The sequence below is a fragment of the Micropterus salmoides genome, unplaced genomic scaffold, assembly GCF_014851395.1.
Source record: "Micropterus salmoides isolate LMB-PRFRI ecotype aquatic unplaced genomic scaffold, ASM1485139v1 Ms_hic_scaffold_2, whole genome shotgun sequence".
Classification (NCBI taxonomy): Eukaryota; Metazoa; Chordata; class Actinopteri; order Centrarchiformes; family Centrarchidae; genus Micropterus; species Micropterus salmoides.
Window position 1 is genome coordinate 40975335 of NW_024041150.1, and position 25430 is coordinate 41000764.

General features: G+C 40.1%; 1 protein-coding gene across 1 annotated transcript; it reads left to right on the forward strand.

Annotated features, from left to right (window-relative positions):
• The first annotated feature begins 11337 nt into the window (after positions 1-11337).
• Positions 11338-23604, forward strand: LOC119912279 (zinc finger protein 436-like). Its single transcript, XM_038731409.1, has 7 exons — positions 11338-11645; positions 15886-15948; positions 16407-16560; positions 16638-16735; positions 17436-17668; positions 18204-18259; positions 20649-23604. The coding sequence occupies exons 1-7, from the start codon at positions 11399-11401 to the stop codon at positions 22045-22047; spliced, it is 2250 nt and encodes a 749-aa protein (XP_038587337.1). The 5' UTR covers positions 11338-11398; the 3' UTR covers positions 22048-23604.
• The last annotated feature ends 1826 nt before the right edge of the window (positions 23605-25430 follow it).

Genomic DNA, 25430 nt, shown 5'->3' on the forward strand with positions numbered 1-25430 from the left:
TTTAGGTTGTGGTTTTATAGAAGCCATTTGTTCTGTTGTTCCTGTTCTACTCTGTAACATTTGTCCTCGTCTGTTGTCGCGTGCTTTACTTCCTGTGTTGTTTTGTAACGATCGGTTTCATGTGTCTTTGTTTAGATTGTTCCTGTTGTGTCTGATTGGTCCCTAATGTGTTCCACCTGTTCCCTCCCGGCTCGTGTGCTCATGTTTTTAGTCTGCCCTGTTCTGTTCAGTCTTCATCACTTACCCATCATTAGTCTTTTGTTTCCTGGTTCAATTCCTCAGCCTGTTTACCATCAGTGGGTTTAAAGGATTTTGACCGTTCTCCACTTGATATTGTTTTTGTTTTTATAAATTATACTAAAACTTTACTCATTATTGTGCACACATACGTTCATAACATCTTAAATTTTCCTAAATACTAAGATAAGTCATTAAAAGCTGAATTTACATTGGTGCCAACGATGTAGCAATCTATAATAACTATGGTTCGTTGAAACGGTCCATTAAGATGAACATTTGACACGATTCAAATGTCTCATGAACAAGGTGCTGTGTATTCAAATCAAACCTGTCATTTAGCCCAGCACACCTGTCTGTCTGTGTGCGCATGACTGTGTTTTTCTCTCATCTGTGACTCCAGTTTTGGACGAAATTTTTCACCAGTTTTTCTCACAAGAACCACAAGAAGTGCAAATATTTTTTGCCCAAGCCGATCTAAGATGTCAGCCCGATAACTAAAGCAGAGTGGGACTACTTTATGTTCCTAATCTTTAACAGTCATAAACTACACTTTAAACTTGACATTTACCTTCAATGGTATCACAGTGTCTCGTTAGTTTAGTTTCGCAGTCTAGGGATCAGTCCACCGATTTGGTCCGCACTGAAATATCTCACAATCATTGTCCCCAGAGGATTACATCTTATTACTTTGCTGATCTAGAGCAACCGCTGGGTGAAAATTAGAACAATTCTATCACCTTGTTTATGAACCAATACCTGCTAAACTAATGTTATTCACATCAGCCTCAACTGTACTTGCTGTATAGCATATATTATATTCTCACATGTAAGCCTTCCCTCATCCTGATTCAGTGTTTTGTTTACAACATTTTTATTTTCCTGTAACACAAATCCGATGGGCGTATAGGAACCCATCACTAAGGACAGATGGAGTGTACATTACATTGCAAAGCAGATCCCCCCCATGACTTCCACACAGAACTTCACATTTTGACTCATCAGCTCACAGGACAGTTTTCCACTTCGCCTCGGTCCACCTTAAATGAGCTCGAGCTGTTTTTGATGCCGTGCTGCCTGAGAGCCCAAAGATCACGGCCATCCAATATTGGTTTTTAGCCTCGACCCTTGCCTACAGAGATTTATTCTGATTTACTTATTTACTTTTAATGAAGTAATGTACTGTAGACAATGAAATCACCAGATTCTTTGCAACTTCATGGTGAGAAACATTATTCTTAAATTGTTGCACTATTTGCTAGCGCAGTCTTTCACAGAGTGGTGAACCCCTCCCTATCTTTACTTCAGAAAGATGGATGTGGGATGCTCTTTTTTTTATACCTATGTTACTAACTTGTTGACAGTTGACCTAATAAACTGTGAGATGTTACACCAGAGCCCCGTTTCAGAAAGCAGGTTCAGCAAAGTCTGAGTGTAAACCTGAACTCCAACCAAGTTTTCGGTTTCAGAACAGCTGATCAGAATAAGTTCAGTCAACTCTGAGTATGTTGAGCCTGACTGAAGCGCGTGCGTGGGGATGAAAAAACGCCATCATCAACGGAGCTCTGATACCACAATTCACCATGGCAACGGATAAATAAAGGCAGATCCTCATTTTAATCGGGGGAGATAGAAATATGAATGCTGCCAACGTGGACCATGATTGGCTCTAAAACGCAGGAGTGGAGGATCGATACGTTAACAATATTACATTTTATAGAGTGTTGCTCATTCATCATTTACCAGACTGGAATTTCCTTAATGAATGATAAAGTGCTGGGATTCTCCACAGCCTGTTATTCATTTTAAATAGCTACAGGCCTGTTTATTCAGCTGTAACCTGACGGGACTAAATGCGGTGGCAATAACTGAAGATGAAAATATTAATTGAACAGATTAGACACAGTTTAGGCTCCTCATGGACCTGTGATTGTAAACTGACAGTCCGGCTCAGTAGGTCTATTAATGATTTTTTTTTTTTGCAGTGTAAAATATGTCTAGGTTCAAACTGACTGTGAAGTTTTAGACGTCTATGTTACATTAATAAAATATTGCTCATTTCGTATTTTATGAAATGTCACAACACACTCAGACTATCAGCAGATAATGAAAGCCAATTCCGACCTTAGTTGATCTAATTTTTTTGTCAGTTAAAATAAGCTGTACATTTTTTTTTATTGTGTTCAATTTATATGTGTATATTTACATTAAGGGGAGCCTTAAGATAAGTTCTGCAATTGTTTAGAGTGAAAGATTTTTTTAGTTTTTGGTTAAAGTAGTAAAATGCTAGATTAGTATGTTTGGGGTAAGATGCCCCCCCTGTCGCAGTGCCCCTTCATGGCTGATCGTTTGTAAGATAGATGTTATTTAGACACTTGACAGGCCCTTTAGTCAACTAGCAACTTCACTATCAGAAAGTCTGAGGTAAAATACCCCATAGAGAGGGCATCTCACACCGTGTGGAAAATGCCTTTTCCCTAAAACATACATTTGATTAAATAGAAATTAATTTGTCAACTGTAGCTATTTGTTTTATTTTATAATATGTTACCCAAAGCATGGTCTTCTTAAAGATACAACAAAAGTCAATAAAATGTTCTTTAATGTGTCAGAAAATAGACATTAAGCTTAGGGGGGGCGTCTTACCCCACTAGCTGGGAAAAATGCCTTTCTCCTAAAATTTACATTTGATTAAATCAATTTCTCAACTGGAGGTTTTTATTTTACTTTATATTGTTACTCTAAGCATGGCCGTCTCCAAGATACAAAAAAAACAAAAAAAACATATAATTTTACCTGTTTTTGTGCAGCTGTTGCCAACCTGACAGCTGCCTTAATGTCCACAGGTCTCTGTGTTATAAAGGACAGTGTAGCTTATAGATTTTATTCAGTGCTGAGAAAACTCTCTGTCCATACATCGATGACAGATTGATCATAAAAGCGGTCGTGTTCAAGATCATGTTTGGGTAAAAAAAAAAAAGCTAACAGTGCGTAGCCTTAGACGTTGATTCACACGTAGACCCTACGCAGGAGTATAAATAAAGCTTCCCTGAAAGCCCATTTGCTTCTGATTGGCCAACTTCCCAAGCACAGAAGAGGGCAGGGCTTAGCCACTCTGTGCTAAATCAAGGCCTGCTAAACGAGACAAGGCTAGCTGTTACTGTAGCAACAAGTAAAGCTATGTGTCCATCGGGAAACTTCAAAAATCAGAGTTGAGGCAGAGCAGTCAGAGAGAAAACCAGAAAATACTTACCTTTCCTTCATAACTTGTATGAGTGCTAACTCTGGAACATGGGCTGATCTATGTTAGTTTGAGGGCGTAAACATCCCAGATGTTACGTAACTTCTAACACTTGTTGGCATTCTTCCATTTTTCCGGGGTATTTTGCATGTGCAATATTTTACATATGAAGGCGATTGAGGCTCACGGTGTGTCGTTACATGCACTGAACTCTGTTTATTCAACTAAGCCAAGGTAAATACAGTTTTCCATTCTACGGCACCTTTAACTTATTTTCTTTAGGAGACAATAAAAGGGATCCTTGACCTTTAAAATAAGTAATGACTAGTGGTGCAAAATTCACTGTTCAGTATGTACCTCGGACATTTATGTTCAGAGTCCAGAGAGACTGAGCTGAGCAGGTCCAGAATAGAAGAATAGAAGAATAGAAGAATATTTTAGCCTGGTGTTATGTACACTGCTGTGAGCGGAGGTCGTGAAAAAATGTGAAAAAAACATCAATATTTGAATCCCAAATGCGCACAGCGATCGAATATCCGGTTCCAGCCCAAGTACTGTTACACCCCTATAATGACATACAGCATCTCACAAAAATAAGTACACCCCTCACATTTTTGTAAATATTTGATTATATCTTTTCATGTGACAACACTTAAGAAATGACACTTTGCTAAAGCATGTAGGTGAGTGTGCAGCTTGTATAACAGTGTAACACAGCCATCTATGTCTAAACCGCTGGCATCAAAAGTGAGTACACCCCTATGGCCCCTAAACATCACTCCAGCTTCCACTACACTGAAAAGTGTTGTGCAGTTTTGTCATTCTGACCATAAAACAGGTTTGTTCCTTGAACGTTGTGATGAATTTGTTTGCATCTTAGTGTTAAAATCCCCAGCGGAGGAGCTGAGATGTCCTCGAGAAACTGCTGAGGTCCACCTTTCCTCAGCTGACCGGACGGTTTGATGTCTTTAGCACTGACGTCACCAAGACACTGACGCCACTGAAGCTAAAGACACTGACACCAGAGGATATCCAAAGATTCATCAAATCCAGAGGGAAAGAAAGATCAGCTCTTTATATCTGACCACAGGTAGATCAGCTATTTATTTGTCCAATGACCTGAACCATAAAACAACGCTTTCTCACTCCCACCTGCCATCTTTGGGCGGGTGTGGCCAACCTAGAGCGGGTTGCCCCTTAATCGGAAGGTTGGCGGTTCAATCCCTGGCTCCCCCTGGTTGCATGTCGAAGTGTCCTTGGGCAAGATACTGAACCCCGAATTGCCCCTGGCGGCTGTTCTGCCAGTGTGTGAATGTTAGTTTCTGTTTTAGGCTCAGTGTATGAATGTGTATGACTGGTGAATGCAGATGTAGTGTAAAAGCGTTTTGAGTGGTCGAAAAGACTAGAAAGGCGCTATACAAATACGGAGAATTTGTCAAAAATGGTTGTCAATACCCCTTGGTGTCGCTTTTTAACGCCCCTTTAGCGTAATTTTTGGAGGTTAGGTTTGTTTTTTCAAAATAAAAGTTGTTAACATTGTGAAATGTCGCAATTAAATATAACATTGTTACTTACGCCACTTATGTAAGTTAAGTAACGTTCCTTGCATATGTTGTGCAACTTACATATCCTTTGTGACGTAAATAAAAGCATTCAATGTTGACTTATTTCACCTAGGAAACCAACACGGGTCTTCTGGATGAAAGTCCGGTTTCTAGCTGACCAGTGCGTTGAACTACAACGCTAAGGGGCTCCCCAGTGCTTTGCAAATTGACGCTAACACGTTCTGACTATTCGTCCATATGTAACGACTCATATTTGCTGCAAAATGTTCCCCACAGAAATTGGGTTAAAAGTTCACCTGAAATCACACAGCAAGGAGAAGATCATGTGCAGCGAATGTGGTAAAGGATTGTCATCTCAAGGAGCTCTGAAGAGACACATGATAATCCACACTGGAGAGAGGCCGTACAAATGCTCAGAGTGTGGAAGAACCTTTAACAATCTCAGCAGTCATCTGACAACCCATTCAGTCATCAAACCGTTTGTCTGTGGGGTTTGTGGGAAAGCGTGCGCTCGCAAAGAACATCTGACGGTCCACATGAGGACCCACAACGGAGAAAACCTTACCAGTGCACCGTCTGCGACAAAGCCTTCACTCAGAGCCACTGTCTGAAAACACACATGAAGAGCCACCAGAGGGAATAACAGTGAGCAGTGGATGAAGTGAAGACATGAAAGACTGAAGAGTCTGTTCTTTTTCTATTGTATGAAAAAAGAAATCTCAGCAAAATTATACCTAAAGACAAACAAAGTTATACTCTACAGTCACACAAACTAATGATCTTGCCTCTTGGCAAAAAAAATACCTTTTTATTAAAGTTGCTCTATTCTACTGTGTATGTGCACCACTTCATTGTTCTCTGAAATTGCATAAAACAAGAGATCCAGACAGACAACTTATAATTAGGTAGTGCTAATGCAGCAGGTAACTGTTACAGGTATACAGGTTTTTTGGTTCATTACTCTACACATTTGTATTAGTAATGTATTCAGTTGGTTTGGGCTGCTTTGGCCGTGCACATCCCACGCCAGTTTGTGATGTTCCCAGTCAGGATGCTTTCTATTGCTTAGAACTTGGCACGGGAATTTGGCCTTGATGGGACAGAAGATGGGTGCAACAGGACAATGATCCAAAGCACAGAAGTAAATCAACAACAGAATGGCTTCAGCAGAAGAGTCCTGGCCTCATCCTGACTGAGATGCTGTGGCATGACCTCAAGAGAATGATTCACACCAGACATCCCAAGAACATTGCTAAACTGAAACAGTTTTTTAAAGACGAATGGTCCAAAATTACTCCTGACCGTTGTTCTGGTCTGATCTGAAACTACAGGAAATGTTTGGTGGAGGGTATTGCTGCCAAAGGAGGGTCCACCAGTTCTTAAATCCAAGGGTTCACATCCTTTTCCCACCGTGCACTGTAAATGTTTACACAGTGTTTTTATCTGGAATTAGTTTGAGCCAACTGTCAGTTGTTGCGACATATCAATCAAATTTTATTTATTGAGCACTTTAAACAATTAAAGTGGAAACAAAGTGGTGTACAGAAAAATAAAAAAAAAACAAAGCTCACACGAGGCATAAAATAAGATATTAAGAAGAGAGTTACTTTTAACAGTTTGCGCATTTAACCCAGTTCATAGAGCCAGGTAGACCTCTATCAAAATTATTTTTAGACTGATTCAGTGGAAGCTTTATAGAAACTGGGCAATGTTTTCCTTCCCAAAGTATTGTTGCTGTCTAACTCTAAGCTAATCGAAAAGAGAGGAGGACAGATATGCAAGTGGCTACAGAGGATTATGGCATTCACCTGCGGGTCTGAAAAGTGAAGCCAATGCAGAAGTGCCTTAATCCTGCATTCTATGTAACGGCCAGCAGTGGGCGACTCCTCTAGTTGCAAAAAGAAGTCCATCCAGAAATAATGATTAAATGACCCCAGATTTATTACACCAGTAAACACTTTCCTAATGGGTTTATGATATAAATCGTTAGTTTCAAGTCTTCTTCAATACGGCATGATGTTCATTTAGAGGAAATTGACCAGCGTATGCTTTAGGGCGGGACTATCTGGGATTGACAAGTTGCTGCCACTGCGTTTTGTGTTAAGCCTGTTTTAAGATAGCGAAAATTAGCATCCTGGTTAAAATCCACAATTAACATGAATTACAGACGCACCTAGCTAACCAAGTTTGCTAGCGCCACCGTCTCTTCCAAATATCCAAACTCAAGGCTCCAAAACGGCCGTCCACAAACCAATGGGTGACGTTGTGGTGACCAGTTCTTTTATACAGGCTATGATTTGGGGGGGGGGTGAACTGATTTCTACAAATCTAATTGAGGTAAGCACTCATGGCTTGTTCTGCTTATTCCCCTTAGTATGATGACAAAATAAAACAGGAAGTAAAGTGCACAGGAACACACCAGGGCAGATCTACCAAAGTAAAACACAAAACGAGGAAAGACTGCAAAATCAGGGCATGGACTGAGACCGGACCAAACAGGAGACAGGACTACACTAAAACATGGAGACACAGGATTAAGGACTCGAACAGGTAAAAAACATGCAGATAAACATAAAAATTAACTAAGCTACAAAACCCTAAACAAGACAAGATCAAATAATGAAACAAATACACAGACCAGGAATAACACCAACATGAACTAAAGCACAGAATTAAGAACTACGGCAAAGACGTAATAACTATGGACAAGGCAAAGGCAAAAACCAGAAACACACAGGGAAAAGTACAACTCGAACATAACCCAAAACTAAACTCATAACAGATATAGTCATTTGTAATTGTTGGAAAACTCACACAAGGTAGATGTCCTTACAGACTTAGCAAAACTGTAATTTGTTCATATGTAATCTGTGGAGTGTTTAGAAACGTCTGACTTCAACGGCTTAATTAAAAAAGCAGCTACACTTCACATGAGTTGATAAATTGCTTTTCTTGTACATTTTCACACATGTTTTGTGTTTGTAAAGTAAATTGTGACTAACTTTATCAAATGAATGTAGAGAAGTAAAAAGTACTATATTTCCCTCAGAGATGTGGAGGAGTAGAAGTAGCAGTAATGGCATGAAAAGCAAATGTTTTACAACATTACAATTTCACAACTTGTATTGACATGGGAGAGAGGTGGCATCTGCTATGTTTGGACGATTTCTCAAAGTTCTCAGAAAAGTTGAGAGACGTTGCAGTGTTTGCAAGACATGGCATTCCTGAGGTTGTCTTCTCGCATAATGATGCCAGTGCTCAGTTCAAAGACTTTGCAGCAAGTTGGGAATTCAGGCACAGCACGTCTCGTCCCAGTCAGTTACCAAGAGAATATGGGGGACAATTTATAATTCTCTCGGTAAGTCACGGCCACCAACCATGACCTGAAAGCGGAGGCTTGTGAAAATAATTACAACCCAGTCTATAGTATTTACTTGACTCATTTTAATTTTAAAGATTCAGTGTGTAATATTTCTGAGGATCTATTGACAGAAATGCAATGTAAGATCTTAACTTGTTTTCAGTGGTGTATAAAGACCTTACATAATAAATCATTATGTTTTTATTGAGACATTTTTATGTACATAACCGCGGGCACTCCGTGCTGTGGACGTTGCCATGTTGCATCGTCATGTTTCTACAGTAGCTGAAATCGGACAAACAGCGCTACAGAGCACATTTCGTCACTACGTTCTTCTTTTTCTACTTCAGACAGTGCAGACACTTGTCACTATGTTAAATACGTACATTAGAAGAAGAAGGAGTAGTGATAACATACTGCAAGGGTCTGCAAGTAAATTCAGTATTTTCAACCATTAGATTGTGGATAAGAATATAAGCCATAATATTGACTTATCAACATGTTGATTGGTCAGCTCAGTTGGTAAAGTGCAGGAATTAGCAAAACAAAGCGAATGTTTCTCAGATCACGGCTGCACTGTTTTTGTTCCTGTGTTTGATCCTCATCCATCAACGTACGGACGCTTTTGCATTTCCCCAGTATCTCCAGGCAGAGGACATTTAGGGGAATCACTTTTTCTGACGGCTCTTTCAGAGGTGTGTCATGCAGGCTACAGACATTTTTAATGTTGTTCAGAATTTTTCAAAGTAAAAGCTCATTTCAACTCCAAATACTGCATTATCACTCTTTTATTTTGAAGGCAAAACCACTGAAGGAAGTGATTATGTGAGTAATGATTGCTGTCATGACTGAGATCTATTTTTAAGCAAAGCTATCAAAGTATTCATCTATTTATTTATTTTATCATTTTTGACGCTATCAAAGATCATAATTGGCCGCGGGCCCGATATTATTGTTGGCGGGCAGTTTTGGCGATGGTCCATAATCACAGAGAGAATAAATGTGTTTCCCTTGTCAATGTTTGTATAAACTTATCAAATGTGTGGTTTATAATGGACTGTGGTGCAGAAACAGTGACAGTGTTTCACACTCTTTGCTTACATTTTTCATGTTATCTGTCAGTGGCCAAGTCACAAAAACATATGGATCTACCGAATAATTAAGTAAATATAATTTCTTAATACCTAAAGAACCATCCTTTCTTGACTGGCCACTCTGTGCTAGAAGAGACACCTTTTGTGCTGTGTCAGCCACCGTAGCTGTCCCATGCTCTTTGAAAGGTTAGGGGCAGTGGTAGACTGGATAGTTGGTAGCAATTCACAAGCATCACCACTAGATGCCACTAAGTCTTACACAATGAACCTTAAATGTAACATATTTAATTGTATTTTTATTTCCATTTTATTTACTTATTACAAAATGATCAGAGAGGGTGTAAGAAAGAAGTCAGGGCTAAAAGTTAGGAAAAGATGTTTCTGTCGTTCTCTGTTAAACCAAGATGATTGATAAATGACTTGTAGACAGTAGAGCATGATCTCCAAGGCAGGTCTGCAGTTTCTGCGTGACACATGATTGTATGTAAGCATTTTGTTTAATCTCACTCCCATTGTTGATAAAATGAAGAAGAAATTCAACCTGTGGCTATTACGTGATTTATCATTGAAAGGCAGGATTTTACTCTCAAAGGCCGAAGGAATATCTTTATATATATAGATCAACAAATGTGCTAAACCATAGATACAGTCCTTTATGATTTTGTATGGAAAAATCGCAATCATTATCTGAAATAGCCTGTATTAATGAATGAGTACAGTAAAGGTGGCCTTAGTTTTCTCAACTTTACTACTTTAAATTTCACTTTCAAGATTAATTGGATTAAGCGGTACTTAAATTGCCCAACCAGTCTGTGGAATTTTATTCCCCATTATGTCTTTTATACAATTGGTGGTCTCCAGTTCTTGTTGGTTTGCTCTTATAATATTGAAAAAATTCCTCTTAAATGTTCTTCATTTCATAAACAAATGCTACTGGCTTGGTTCCTAATTTACAAAGCACAACTTCACTCCTCATAGGTTTTATATTTGGAACAACAGATGTATTTTGTATAAAAACAAATTCATTTTCTTTCAACAGTGGTATGACAATAACATTTTGCTTGTAAATCAATTATTTAACCAACGTGGTCAACTTTATAACTACATTGAATTTATTCATCACTATGGTATCCCTATTTTCACCTTTTCCATCGTCTTTGATGCGATACCTTCAGCTGTCATCTCATTTTTCAAAGGTTTTAACACTGGTGGATGTGAAGGAAACAACTGTTGGGAGCATCTGTTTTTCGCTGCAACATAAAAGTAAGAAAAAGGCAATTCATCAACTTTTTCAACAGTACACCCCTGCTGTATCATATTGGTCCTCATTTGTTGGAGAGATTTGTTGGGAAAAATTTGGCTTTTGCACCACAAGATTTTTTTAACCAAGAAAGTCAAAGAGATCTCATTCAAAATGCTTCACAGGTTTTACCCCACTAACTATTACCTGCAAAAACTGAAAAAGGACCTGAACATCAGCTGTACTTTCTGTGGAGAACTAAATGAAACACTGATGTATTATTTTGGTCTTGCCCACATACCAGGAAACTTTGGAGCAAAGTGTCTCAAGTCATTGTTGTCCATATTTACCCTCAATTTGCATTGCGGTGGGAAAATGTATTGTTTGGATTCACTAAACATTACAAAAAAATATGTTCAGAGTATTATGTGGTAAATGTACTTATTATTTTAACCAAATTTTAGTAAGAGTAAGAATTTTGTTCAAACTATGTCCTGTGGAGGGCAGAAATATGCTTAGCAGCTAAGAAGAAGAAGAACAAGGGAGCTTCAGCGGAACCTTTGTTTGTAGATGGTTTTCAGTCGGACAACATTAGCGAGCGTGCGCATCTCGCGCTGGCGATTTCTGTTTTTGCTCAAACTTGAGACTTTCTCGGAACAAATGGAAACAGTCAACGTGCTGTTTGTCTCCTCGGTGGACTCTGTGGACTATAAACTGTCCAAAACGGAGATCCTGAGAGGATTCATCGCAGAGAAACTGACAACAGCCGCGCAGGAAATCTTCGCGGTTGTGGAGAGAACCGTAGCCGGGTACGAGGAGGAGGCTTCGGGTCTGAGGCAGGAGATCGACCGGCAGAGGAGGCAGCTGGAGGCGGTGCTGCAGCCTCGGGTCTCTCTCTGTAGGATAGGTGGGGAACAGACTAGGAACCACATGAAACACTATGCTTAACAGCTGCTGTTGTTTTAACACTGCACCAAACCCCATTCAAAAACCTGGTGATTTAAGATAATACAAGTCTGGAGCAGGGGAGTCCTGGACCAGGAGCCTTTTATTGTTAATGGTCGAGGTTTAAGCACTTTGAATCTGCAGTAAGACGATTTTATTACTATTAAATTTCAATCTGTTATAAACAAACTACTATAATGCTCTAACAGGAAAAATGGTGAAAACTAACAGAAGTAAAAAGCCAACATGAGTAGCCTACAGTAATTAAGTTTAGAGGTAACTTTGTAATTTAATTTTCTCCATAGTTGATACCACTTCTCTACATTTCAGCTTCAAATATTTTACTCCACTACTGACTTTAGTAACTAGTTACTCAGCAGAATCATTATTTATAGCTCACGACAGGCTGTGGTATATACACAGGTGCTGGTCATAATTAGAATATCATCAAAAAGTTTATTTCAGTAATTCCATTCAAAAAGTAAAACGCAGATATTATATTCATTCATTACACACAGACTGATATTTCAAATGTTTATTTCATTTAATTGAGATGATTAACACTGACAACTGACAACTACTGAAAATCCCAAATTCAGTATCTCCGAAAATTAGAATATTACTTAAGACCAATACAAAAAAAAGATTTTTAGAAATGTTGGCCAACTGAAAAGTATGAACATGAAAAGTATGAGCATGTACAGCACTCAATACTTAGTTGGGGCTCCTTTTGCCTGAATTACTGCAGCAATGCGGCGTGGCATGGAGTCGATCAGTCTGTGGCACTGCTCAGGTGTTATGAGAGCCCAGGTTGCTCTGATAGTGGCCTTCAGCTCTTCTGCATTGTTGGGTCTGGCGTATCGTATCTTCCTCTTCACAATACCCCATAGATTTTCTATAGGCTAAAGGTCAGGCCAGTTTGCTGGCCAATTAAGAACAGGGATACCATGGTCCTTAAACCAGGTACTGGTAGCTTTGGCACTGTGTGCAGGTGCCAAGTCCTGTTGGAAAATGAAATCTGCATCTCCATAAAGTTGGTCAGCAGCAGGAAGCATGAAGTGCTCTAAAACTTCCTGGTAGACGACTGCGTTGACCTTGGACCTCAGGAAACACAGTGGACCAACACCAGCAGATGACATGGCACCCAAACCATCACTGACTGTGGAAACTTTACACTGGACTTCAAGCAACGTGGATTCTGTGCCTCTCCTCTCTTCCTCCAGACTCTGGGACCTTGATTTCCAAAGGAAATGCAAAATTTACTTTCATCAGAGAACATAACTTTGGACCACTCAGCAGCAGTCCAGTCCTTTTTGTCTTTAGCCCAGGCGAGACGCTTCTGACGCTGTGTCTTGTTCAAGAGTGGCTTGACACAAGGAATGTGACAGCTGAAAACCATGTCTTGCATATGTCTGTGCGTGGTGGTTCTTGAAGCACTGACTCCAGCTGCAGTCCACTCTTTGTGAATCTCCCCCACATTTTTGAATGGGGTTTTGTTTCACAATCCTCTCCAGGGTGCGGTTATCCTTATTGATTGTACACTTTTTTCTACCACATCTTTTCCTTCCCTTCGCCTCTCTATTGAAGTGCTTGGACACAGAGCTCTGTGAACAGCAGCCTCTTTAGCAACAACCTTTTGTGTCTTGTCCTCCTTGTGCAAGGTGTCAATGGTCGTCTTTTGGACAGCTGTCAAGTCAGCAGTCTTCCCCATGATTGTGTAGCCTACAGAACTAGACTGAGAGACCATTTAAAGGCCTTTGCAGGTATTTTGATTTAATTGGCTGATTAGAGTGTGGCACCAGGTGTCTTCAATATTGAACCTTTTCACAATATTCTAATTTTCTGAGATACTGATTTTGGGGTTTTCAATTCAATTCAATTCAATTTTATTTATATAGCGCCAAATCACAACAACAGTTATCTCACAGCGCTTTTCATAAAAGAGCAGGTCTAGACCGTACTCTGTGATGTTATTTACAGAAGCCCAACAGTTCCCACCAAGAGCAAGCACTAGGCGACAGAGGCAAGGAAAAACTTCCTTTTAAGAGGCAGAAACCTCGAGCAGAACCATGGCTCAGGGTGGGCGGCCATCTGCCTCGACCGGTTGGGGTGAGAGAGAGAGAGAGATGTAAGGAGAGAGAGATGTAAGGAGAGAGAGAGAGGGGAGGGAGGCAGCCTACACAATACACACACAGAGGTACACACAGTGAAGGTAATGCTGCTATAGACCAAATGAAAAATGGTACAGATATTTATAATAGTGTTAATGGTAACCATCGTAATGTTACAGAAGGTTAATGTTTTCATTAGTTGTCAGTTATAATCATCAAAATTAAAAGGAATGAACACTTGAAATATATCAGTCTGTGTGGAATGAATGTATACATTATACAAGTTTCACTTTTTGAATGGAATTACTGAAATAAAGCAACTTTATGATGATATTCTAATTATACGACCGGCACCTGTATACGCTTATATCACAGTTAAGAGGCGTTGTTCAGCCTGACGTGAAGGGCTGGCATCCCCCTTACCTGTGATATAATAAGCGTTTAGGATAAGTGTGTGTGATATAAATTCAAATTTGGTGTATATTTGGGAAATGTTTGCAAAGTGTTTTTGTCTTAGTGTTTTATATTTGGGGCATGAGGTTAGAAAGTGTCCCGTGTCACACTGGGAGCAGAGTCTCTCCTCTTGTGGTAGCCAGCTCTGTCTGTGGCGACCCTTTTCTATGGCCAGGCTATGTTCACTCAGTCTGTATGTTGTCAACATTTTTCTTGGTTTGGGACATTTTATTGTACTCAGGTAATTTGCCAGTGTGAATTCTCTTTTTAGGGTCAGATAACATTGTAATTTACTTTGTGTTTTGGTTGTTTCTTTCCAGTATTCAACATATTTTTCTTTCTGCTTGTTGATAATTTGGTTTGGTCTGCTTGGGTTGGTGTTGCTGTCCTGAGGCTGTTGGGGACTTTTCTCTGGTTTCAGCTCCTGGTATGTTAGGGCTTTGTGATGATATGTCTGGGGGTTAACTGATTTTAAGTGATTGTAAAATTTAAGTAAGTTATCTTTAGTAAGAGGGGGTATTGGCCGGGCTCTGCTCTGCACAGGTTATTTGGTGTTTTATGATCCAGCATCTACATCACCTGCAGCATGCTCTTACAGAACTCAGTGTGGAAAGATTATATGATTGTTTTGTCCCATTTGTCAAATTCATTATTAAGGTTTGGCCCCCAGACTTCGCTACCATATTGGTTCTAGTGCAAACTGGAAAATCTTCAGCCAGATTTCAATTGAAATATATATTTTAATGTTTCTTTTTATTGCATAGAAAGATCTCCTTGCTTTGTCCCTCAGATCTTTCACAGCCATGTTGAAGCTCCCTGTGCATGTAATGTTGAGGCCAAGGCTAGTGTAGTTTTTTTGAATGTTGTAATTTAGTGGCGTCTAAATAGAAATTGTGTGTGATTTCTGTATCGTTTCTGAAAGATCATTATCTTAGACTAAGATAATGATCTTTCAGAAACAATACAGAAATCAGGTTACACACAATTTCTATTTAGACGCCACTAAATTACATGTGTAAATGGTGTGTGAGACCTCCAAGAAGCTCAGATTATAACTCTAACCCTGTTTGTTGCAGAGTGATACAGATATGTGCGAAGGAATTATACGCTCAGTATATCACTACTATGAACCAATCAGATTGCTTGATTTGAGCTGCCCGTTTTATAACTGTAACATAAATGTTTAATCGTTAATGATTATTTTAGAAACTCACTTGTTTGTTTATTTCTTTTTGTGTAAAATTTGAATCTTTAAATTAACTAAAGCAGTAGAAATTTATTTATATATTATAAAATTATTTGACACCTGATGTTCACAACTAATGTGTGTGAAGGTTCTCAGTCATCCAGGTCATAGTTATCCAAAGAAAGTCAAGGGCAACTGGACTTTGGGTGAATATTGTTGTTGACATATAGTGACAAATTATTGTCAGTGGGCAAAACATTTTAATTTGAGGACAACTCACGTGGGACATGGTTTAGACACCCCTAATCTAATCCCACAGTTCACTTCTAAAGCAAAGCTTCATGTTTCAGAGCAGAAGATTTACATCTGTTTCTCTGTTTCTCATGTAAAGTCTTCTGTGTGGTGAGTAGCATACTGATGGATACATGACCCAACCTTTGTCTCTGATCCAGATGAACCTGAAGACGACGAGGCTGGAGGACGTGGACTCCCCGAGGAGGAAGCACAGCAGACACGTACGTCCAGTACATTCACTCATACAAGTACTGTAGTTCATGGGTGTGAATCTTTCAGTATCTCTCAGTTTGATTAAAAATCGATGGTCAGTTCAGTACAAAGTCCACTCATTTCTGGATCTGCTCCAGTCTGCTGTGCACTTAGACAGGCGGTGTGGCAGATTATGGCATGACAGCAGCTCTGGGTGATGGCGTCTGATGTGAGTGGGCTTTTGTGTGTCCTGAAATACTTGGTTTTGGTTGAGAGTTATTGTTACTGGGGATATTCTATACTAGCAAGTGTGAGGCTGATGACTCCTGTGCATCAATACTTTTACTTACATAAGTTTCATTTTCTTCTGCTGTACTGCTGTATGTTTAAAAAGAAAAGTGTGCATGAATTACATTTTGTTGCCTTGATCCGTCATACTGTTACAGAATCAGAATGTTTGACTCTTTCACTGTTAATGTTTTTTCAGATGTGGAGGACTCGGGGAGACGGGACACCTCAGGCTACTCTGAAGAAGAGGAGGATATAGATGAGGGGGAGGAGTCTCCTGAGGAGCCAGTACAGAGCACCAGTCTAGATAAGGAGGGTCTGTGGGACCCGGGTCAGCAGATCACAAATACAAGGTACACAATATTTCTGATGCAGAACTGCAGTGAAGGATTGTTTAGATTTTTTACTTGACTGGATTATTTCCTTGCAGAGGTCAGTCTGTGAAGAGGAAGTGCAGGAGGCGGAGTCATCTAAACCTCAGAGTCTGTCTCTTGGAGGACTCCCAGACCAGTGTGCTCACAAAAGGCGGTAAGAGTCCAACAGAAAAGTGAAATGTCCACTCAGGATGTTGAATGATTGCTGAGAATACTAGAATTTGATTTTTGTCATTATACAACACAAGGTTGTAGTCTGTTAATGCTGCACACAGAACAGATAATTACTTATATTTTAAATAGGGGTCTAACAAAACACGTATTCGTATTGAACTGTTCGGTACGAGACTTTCGGTGATGTACGCATTACAAACCGAACAAGTAGAGCTTAAACTCTGTGGAAGAAAATGTTCTCAGTGCAGCTGTGCTCAACAGTTCAGCCCAAACGACGCCAACAGGCAACATGCTGTCTGCCCCTCCCACCTCCAAAGAAAATCACTCAAGCTACGCTAAGCTAGCTCGTTTCAGTATGCCTAGCAATGTGATTATTACCAGACCAGAAAAAGGAGATTCTCCTATAACCCACAGGTCTGTCGTTTGGAGCTGCTGTCATTTTCACTTAGGGGTGTATTCACTTTTGTTGCCAGTTTAGACATTAATGGCTGTGTGATGTGTTATTTTGAGGGGACGGCAAATTTACACTGTTATACAAGCTGTACACTCACTACTATGAGATACTGTAGATTTAAGATTCCAGCTTCCACTGGGCTGAAAAATGATTTGCAGTTTTGTCAGAATGTCTTTAAAATACGTTTTGTTCCTTAAACATTGTGATGAATTTGTTTGCATGTTAGTGTTAAAGCGCCCGGTGCAGGAACTGAGGTGTCCTCGAGCCCTGCAGGAGCCCGACTTCCTTGACCTGCTGAAGTCCACCTTCCCTCAACTGCCCGAACGGTTTGATGTCTTTACCACCGACGCAACCAAGACACTGACGCCACTGAAACTAAATACACTGACACCAGAGGATATCCAAAGGTCCATTAAATCCAGAAGGAAAGGAAGATTTGCCCTTTATATCCGAGCACAGGTAGATCATCCATTTATTTCAGCTACGACCCTACCAAAATTTCATTCTGGTGATATTTCCTTGCATGTGCAGATAAAACCAGCAGTAAATGTATCTACGGGTAAGTACTGTGTGTAAATCGCAGCCTGAAATATTTTCTTCCTCTGTGCACACAGTACTTGTGGTATTTTACCTGGCCCTATTTTAACATATTTTGGGGTTTAAATGACCAATGGGCGCCAAAGGTTTTGGAATTGGTCCAGGAGAACGGCTCAGACTGCAGCCGTTAAACAGACTGCATTTTACTGCAATTACACGATTGTCTAATTAACTGATTACTCTAATGCATCAATTAATTATGCACATTGCAATGTTGTAATTTCAATAGCTTGCTTATTTATGAATATATTAACATCAAGTCACCTCTCCTTTGTCCTGGATATCCTCTCACAACTTTTACAGCTGTTGTAATGTTAAACATTTTAATTAAAAAGGAGAGTATGTTAAAGTAAATCATAACCTAGGCAAGAATTATAACCCTGGTCTTCTTTCGCAGAGAAAAGACGAGGCCACCAATGACACAAGAAATGATAAAAACAGGCCACTGGCAAGGTGAGTGAAAATAAAAATATAATGACCATGGTATCTTTTGGAGCTGGGTGTCAATAAACTACTAATAAACAGTTAAAAGCAGATCTTTTCAAGTCCAGCCACAAATTCTTGATTGGACTGAGATTTGGGTTTTGACTTGGCCACTCCAGAACATTCACCTTGTTGTCTTTGAACCATTTCTGCAGAGCTATAGCTGAATGCTTGGGGTCGTTGTCTTGCTGGAAAATAAATCTTCTCCTAAATTGTAGTTCTCTTGCAGACTGAGTCAGATTATCCTCCAGGATTTGGAGATATTTTTCTGCATTCATCTTCCTCTCTACCTTTACAAGCCTTCCAGGGCCGGCTGCTACGAAGCATCCTCAGAGCATGACGCTGCCACCACCATGCTTCACGGTGGAGTGTTTGTGGTGATGTGCTGTGTTTGGTGTTCGCCAAGCATAGCGTCTAGTAGACATTACCTATAAGTCTTTCAGTACAGTAAAAGAAAATACAATCCCCCAAACAGCTGTCAGTATCAAATAAAAATAATGTATTTAATTTCGACTGTCACTTATCACTACATTAATTACAAAGACAATCATCACTGGCGAACCATTCAAAAGGAGTTTGTAACAATTGCATCCCTTATTGCAGGTCCAGCCAGTCCCTCATTCTGAGATCACCTCCTTAAAGCTAAAAGCTGCTCTCTGAACTCTGAATGATCTTTATTTAAACTACTATGACTACTGGACAACACTTGCTCAAAATATCCACAGTGTATCTGTGGATAATGTTTATTTGTTTGTTTTTCTTGAATTTGTTGTGGGTCAGTTCTGACTGTTTAAAGAAATTCAAAATTGAAGGAAATGCTTGTGGTGTTTTATCAGAATCAGGTTTATTGCCAAGTACATTTTCACTTTCAAAGAAATTGCTTTGGTATAATTGGCTTTATTGTAAATTTTCTGCCTCTTCACATAAAAGCGACCCCATGCTGGCTGTTCTACCTGTTGGTCAAACATTAGCTTGTAAAAATCTGTTTTCACTTTGATATTAAAGAGGGTTTTTGTTTTTGCAAGTTCTTGTCAAAAAAGCCAAATTATATTGACCATGATTTCATGTATAAAAGAAACAAAAGGTTGAAACATCCAAACGGGGTGAATACTTTTTATAGGCATTATAAACTCACCGGCCACTTTATTAGGCACACCTTGCTAATACCAGGTTGGACCCCGTTTTGCCTTCAGAACTCCATTAATTCTTTGTGACATACTTTCAACAAGGTGTTGGAAACATTCCTCAGAGACTTTGGTCCATGTTGACATGATAGCATCACGCAGTTGCTGCAAATTTGTCGGCTGCACATCCATGATGAGAATCTCCCGTTCCACCACATCCCAAAGGTGCTCTGTTGGATTGAGTTCAGTGAACTCATTGTCATGTTCAGGAAACCAGTTTGAGATCATTTGAGCTTTGTGACATGGTGCATTATCCTGCTGGAAGTAGCCATCAGAAGATGGTACACTGTGGTCATAAAGGGATGGACATGAACAACAACAATACTCAGGGAGGCTGTCGCATTTAAACGATGATCAGTTGGTACTAAGGCGCCCAAAGTGTGCCAAGAAAATAGCCCTCACACCATTACACCACCACCACCAGCCTGAAGCGTTGATCCAAGGCAGGATGAACCCTTGCTTTCATGTTATTTAGGCCAAATTCTGACCATCTGAATGTTGCAGCTGAAATCGAGACTCATCAGACCAGGCAAAGTTTTACGTTTTATCTTCTACTGTCCAGTTTTAGTGAGCCTGTGTGAATTGTAGCTTCAGTTTCCTGTTCTTAGCTAAAAGGAGTGGCACCCGGTGTGGTCTTCTGCTGCTGTAGCCCATCTGCTTCAAGGTTCGACATGTTGTGCGTTCAGAGATGGTATTCTGCATACCTTGGTTGTAACGAGTGGTTATTTGAGTTACTACTCTGCCCATTCTCTTCTGACTTCTGACATGTACCATTCTCTGTAAACCCTAGAGATGTTGTGCCTGAAAATCCCAGCAGATCAGCAGTTTCTGAAATACTCAGACCAGCTCGTCTGGCACCAACAACCATGTCACGTTCAAAGTCACTTCAAAGTCCCCTTGTTTGAACTTCAGCAAGTTGTCTTGACAACGTCTACATCCCTAAATGCATTGAGCTGCTGCCATGTGACTGGCTGCTTTAACTGGCTGATTTGTGTTAACAAGCGATTGAACAGGTGTAACTAATAAAGTGGCCGGTGAGTGTATATTATCTTCTCTTCTTGTGCTAAATATGTTTAACTCATCTTTAAACATGTAACCCCAGTTAGTACATTTTAATACCGCCAAAGAGGAAGGGGCATTTAAATAATGGGACTCGTTTTTTCTACCTTCAACAGTCCTCTAGAAAATGTGGAGATCAACAAAACAGATCTTCGATCCAGCAACTCGGGACGGCAACAAGTGGAAACAGAGGAAGATGGAGAGCAACTGGGAACATCAGATGACTTTAGTGCCCTTTCTTCTGCAGCTGAGAGCGAAGGGGACAATGGAGATGATGATGATGATGATGATGAGGTGGAGGAAGATGACGGAGATGACGACTGGAAACCAGACAAGAATGACAAGGAGCTGAGGGGGAGCAACACTGAACTGAACCCATCAAAGACAACAAGGAAGCGACAAGTCGAACATTCAGGAGTCATTACAAAGAAAAAGAAACAGGTGCAGTCGTCTCCGAAGGCGTCGACTGATAAGAGTGACGCTCCTCTGTCCTGTAAAGTCTGCCAAGCTCTCCGTGGGTCAATGAACATGTTGATCAAACACGCCTGGAGTCATGTGGACGATCCAGAAAGGCTCTGTGGAGTGTGTGGAGAACATCCAGAGTCTGTAGAGGAGCTGAGGAGTCACCTTCAAAGTCACCAGAAAACACACCGCTGCAACGTCTGTGGAAAGTCTTTCCTCACTGCGGTTGGTCTGAATGGTCATGCTGCTGTACACACAGGAGAGAGACCATACAAATGTGATATCTGCCATAAAGCATTTACGAACAGTTTTACTTTGAGGACTCACCAGTGGAAGCATGTGGAGGATAAACCACACAAATGTGATGTCTGTCATCAGTCTTTTGCTGTCAAAGAGCAGCTGAGGATTCACAGCAGGACCCACACAGGTGAGAAGCCTTACAGCTGCGATGTGTGCGGTAAATCTGTCGGTAACCTTCGATCTTTATCCAGACACAAGCTGGGTCACATTGGAGAAAAACGATACAGCTGTCAGGTTTGTGGGAAGCGTTTTTTAACTCCTGGAGTAGTAAAGGAACATGAGAAAATTCATACAGAGAGAGAAAAAACGTACCTCTGTGATATTTGCTGTAAAGCGTTCCCCACAGGAAGTGGGTTAAAAGTTCACCTGAAATCACACAGCAAGGAGAAGATCATGTGCAGCGAATGCGGTAAAGGATTGTCATCTCAAGGAGCTCTGAAGAGACACATGATAATCCACACTGGAGAGAGACCGTACAAATGCTCAGAGTGTGCACGAACTTTTAACAAAAAGAGTATTCTCATAGCCCATCTGACAACCCATTCAGGCATCAAAGAGTTTGTCTGTGGGGTTTGTGGGAAAGCGTGCGCTCGCAGAGAACATCTGACGGTCCACATGAGGACCCACAACGGCGAGAAACCTTACCAGTGCACCGTCTGCGACAAAGCCTTCACTCAGAGCCACTGTCTGAAAACACATATGAAGAGCCACCAGGGGGAAGAACAGTCAGCAGTGGATGAAGTGAAGTCCTGAAAGACTGACCAACATATCAAGCTCACTTCATCTTGTGTTGCACTGAAAAGATCCAAAACATTAACAAGATGCTGCTTTGTGACGACACTTTGTGGCACCCCTCTGCAGCATAAAGTACTCTGTGATGGAAGAAGAATTAATGGAGAGCTATTGTATTTGCGCTGTTACCATGAACTTTCTGGACCAGATGAGCTGTTTGTGTCTGGATTAGTCGATCTGGGGCCGAATTACAGAAAGTTCCTAAAACCGGCAGATCCTATCCTAAATGTTTGGTAACCATGGTAATAAGGGTTAGGAAGTGATTTAGGAAAAAGGCCATTACAGATCAACAGTTCCTAGGTCAATGTTCCTTTCCTAACTTTAGATAAGAAAAGTGTATTACAGAAGCATCCTAACTTCGTAAAATCTTAAATAAACTCTCCTAACTTTACTTTTCCACCAGGTAGTGTTTGCTAACTCGTTTAATCCACATGGCTGCTCTTTAATTGCTTTTACAAAATGAACAAAATGTCAAAAGGCGGAACCTAGTTGATTCTACCGATATGTTTGGTGACAAAACAATTGTTAGTAGAAAGGCTGTAGGTGATGTAACGCTAGATAATGTCTCATTATTATAATGTAAAAGATTGATGTAACAAAAGGATCCTAATGCAAGTCTTTGATGTTGATGGTGGAAATGCGGCGGTGACTGTGTCGACTATTTAAGCCCACTCTCTGTCTTTAATCTCCCGAGTTAAGTGTTATGTGGATTTGGATTTCTCGACGGAGGTTACAAACACCTCTAAGTCATCTGACTTGAAGTTCAATGATAGTTGTTGTTTCTGCTCTGTTTTCAGTTTATGTTTCATAAAAAAAAAACTACCAAAAAACAGCGATTAAAAGCCGTTTACCTCAGCGAGATGAGAAAAGTGGCATCGGTTGCTAGGTAACAGACATAAAAGTTGTTAACCGATGTTGGATTGAGTATTTAGGATTTCCTAACCTGAGATAAGATAGGATGAAGTAAGACAAGATAGGATTCCTAAAGTTAGTTAGGATTCTCTTCTGTAGTATGAAATTGAGAAATATCCTATCTTAACTTAAGACTTAAGGTAGGAAGTTTCTGTAATACGGCCCCTGGACTTTAAACAGATTGCCAGCATCCTAGTACAAAATCAGAGTAATGTCCAGTTGAGCCCATGTGTGAATAAAGCAGGTCAATGTCCGGTAAATTCACGCCAAGCCAGTGAGCCAAGTGGTCGTGTTGATGACATTACATAGACTGTAGCTGTCCTCATAATTATTTCTGCATATCTGTAAATTGCTGTTCACTCTTATGTTGAAATTTTTAATATGTCCAAATACATGTAATATTGATTTGAAGTCAAAACGGTTATTATTATGGATGAGTCATCGTCTTCCTGCACGCTCCACCCAGACATTACCCCTCGCCTAAACCACACGGACTATTTCCCGGAGAAAAAAACTCCTGTTTTGCTGTGTAAAAGCACAATTCCAGACATCATATGGGAAAACTGATGTTGGACGTTCATATTAATAAATGACTTTGTCACCCAACGCCTGGTCTCCAAACCACATTTTGTCAAGAAAACATGAGAAGAGTGACTGAAAACAGCTCGATTGTAGTCCGGCCTTTAGTTTGGTCATTATGTAACACACGTCATAAAACCCGACACACAGTGACGAGATGTCCGCCTGTTGCCTCCCCGCACCCTCCTTACCAAATGTTACATACCCTCCAAGCAGTCAGTGGACATAAAGTTGTTACCGTGATGTAGAGACAGTGTACAGCTAAACCGAAGCTGTGTTTACTGACTTTACTGACAGTATGTGCCCTACTGTTCTTCTGATTGGCCAGTAGTCGTTGACTAGGTACTGTGCATGTACAACATCCAGCAATGATCATATAGAAGTGAGATGCTTCACTCAGTAGCTAAAATGCAGCGGTCAAAGCCCAGGGGAAAATCAGGGGCTGCAGCAATGTGCAGTATGCCAAAAATATGGTGTTCTTTTTTCAATTAAACCATCTAAATATATTCTTTAATTAGGACCCTGAAAATGAGCATGATGTGACCACTTTAAAATCATTTAGTGTGAACTAGGCTCAAGTCTGTCTAAAGGCTTGGACAGTTTCAGACCTACCCGTTTTTACTCCCCAACTCGTCACATATTTACGTGAACATTTCTTATTTTTTGCTTTTGTTAGTCATTTCAGTAAATGCATGTGGATGTAAATATACATTCTGGTTTCTTCAATCTTGCATAAGAATATATCAACAACCTCTTCTACATAGAACCTCAAATCCTTGAACGTGCTGGCTATTGATGGTCATTTTGGTTAACAATTGTTTACTAGATTTTATGACACTTTTTAATTTAATTAACTATAGACTCTTCTTTAAGAGTAGTGCACTGAGGTGAATTTAACAGTCAAAATCTATTATTATTCTATTATAAATTTCTAAATAATAGTATGAGTTTGCATGTTCTCCCTGTGTCTGTGTCTTTCCCAATCAAACTGGCTCGATCAGCATTGTCTTGTTTTAAAGTAAGGAGTGCTATCAGGCCCATACATTTTCTGGAGGTTGCTGCGTTAGTTTAATTTCGTGTGAACGCATGTTTGTGCGAGACGTGGTTATATTTTCCAAGTTGCATTTTATAAATACCGTTGGGTTTCATTAAACATAATAAATAGTTGTATTTCACTCTTAACATTGGTTATTTTCTGACATCACACTTTGGAAGGAAAAGAATGGATTAGCCGAAGTTTACCTGATTGAGTTGTTTTCTCTTTACTCTTGCCCAAAAGCATAGTCCCTCTTCGTCCTCACATCCAAAGACTAAACAGAGTGAGTCATTTGGGGGTGTATAGGAAGGTCCGGCTCATAAAAGCTGTGTATTTAAATCACATCCTGTCAGTTTCTGACTAGATTTTCCACAAGATTTTCTCAGAAGAACACAGAGTGCAAATATTTAGTTGTCCAAGACGATCTAAGACGCAGCCAGTCCGATAATCAGTGCTTAGTAGGACTACTTTATTGTACAAACCTTTAACAGTATTAATTATACACTTTAAGCTTTACATTTACCCAAGTTGTGGATTATACAAATGACAATCAGGGAGGTCAACTTTTAATTCAGGTCATAAGGAAACCCAGTACAGAGCAGGCGCGTGCTTCAGTGAACTTAAATCTTACAATGCTCAAAACACATCTACTTATTTACCTGTATGCCTGCAGTCTGTAGATGATGATAAATCACACTTATAACACCAGGTCATGGTGTCCCATATCACACAACAACTTTTGCACTCAGGGGTCACCAAGTATTCTAGAGCAGACCTGCTCGAAAGTCAGACCAAAACATACAACAGCAGACTATCA

What these genes read in the sequence shown, in the direction of transcription:
- LOC119912279 (XM_038731409.1), top strand. Translation starts at nt 11,399, where the DNA reads ATGGAAACAGTCAACGTGCTGTTTGTCTCCTCGGTGGACTCTGTGGAC. An exon ending in CCCTTTATATCCGAGCACAG is followed by an intron (nt 17,669 to 18,203) that starts GTAGATCATCCA and finishes CTTCTTTCGCAG; the next exon opens with AGAAAAGACGAGGCCACCAA. An exon ending in AAAAACAGGCCACTGGCAAG is followed by an intron (nt 18,260 to 20,648) that starts GTGAGTGAAAAT and finishes TACCTTCAACAG; the next exon opens with TCCTCTAGAAAATGTGGAGA.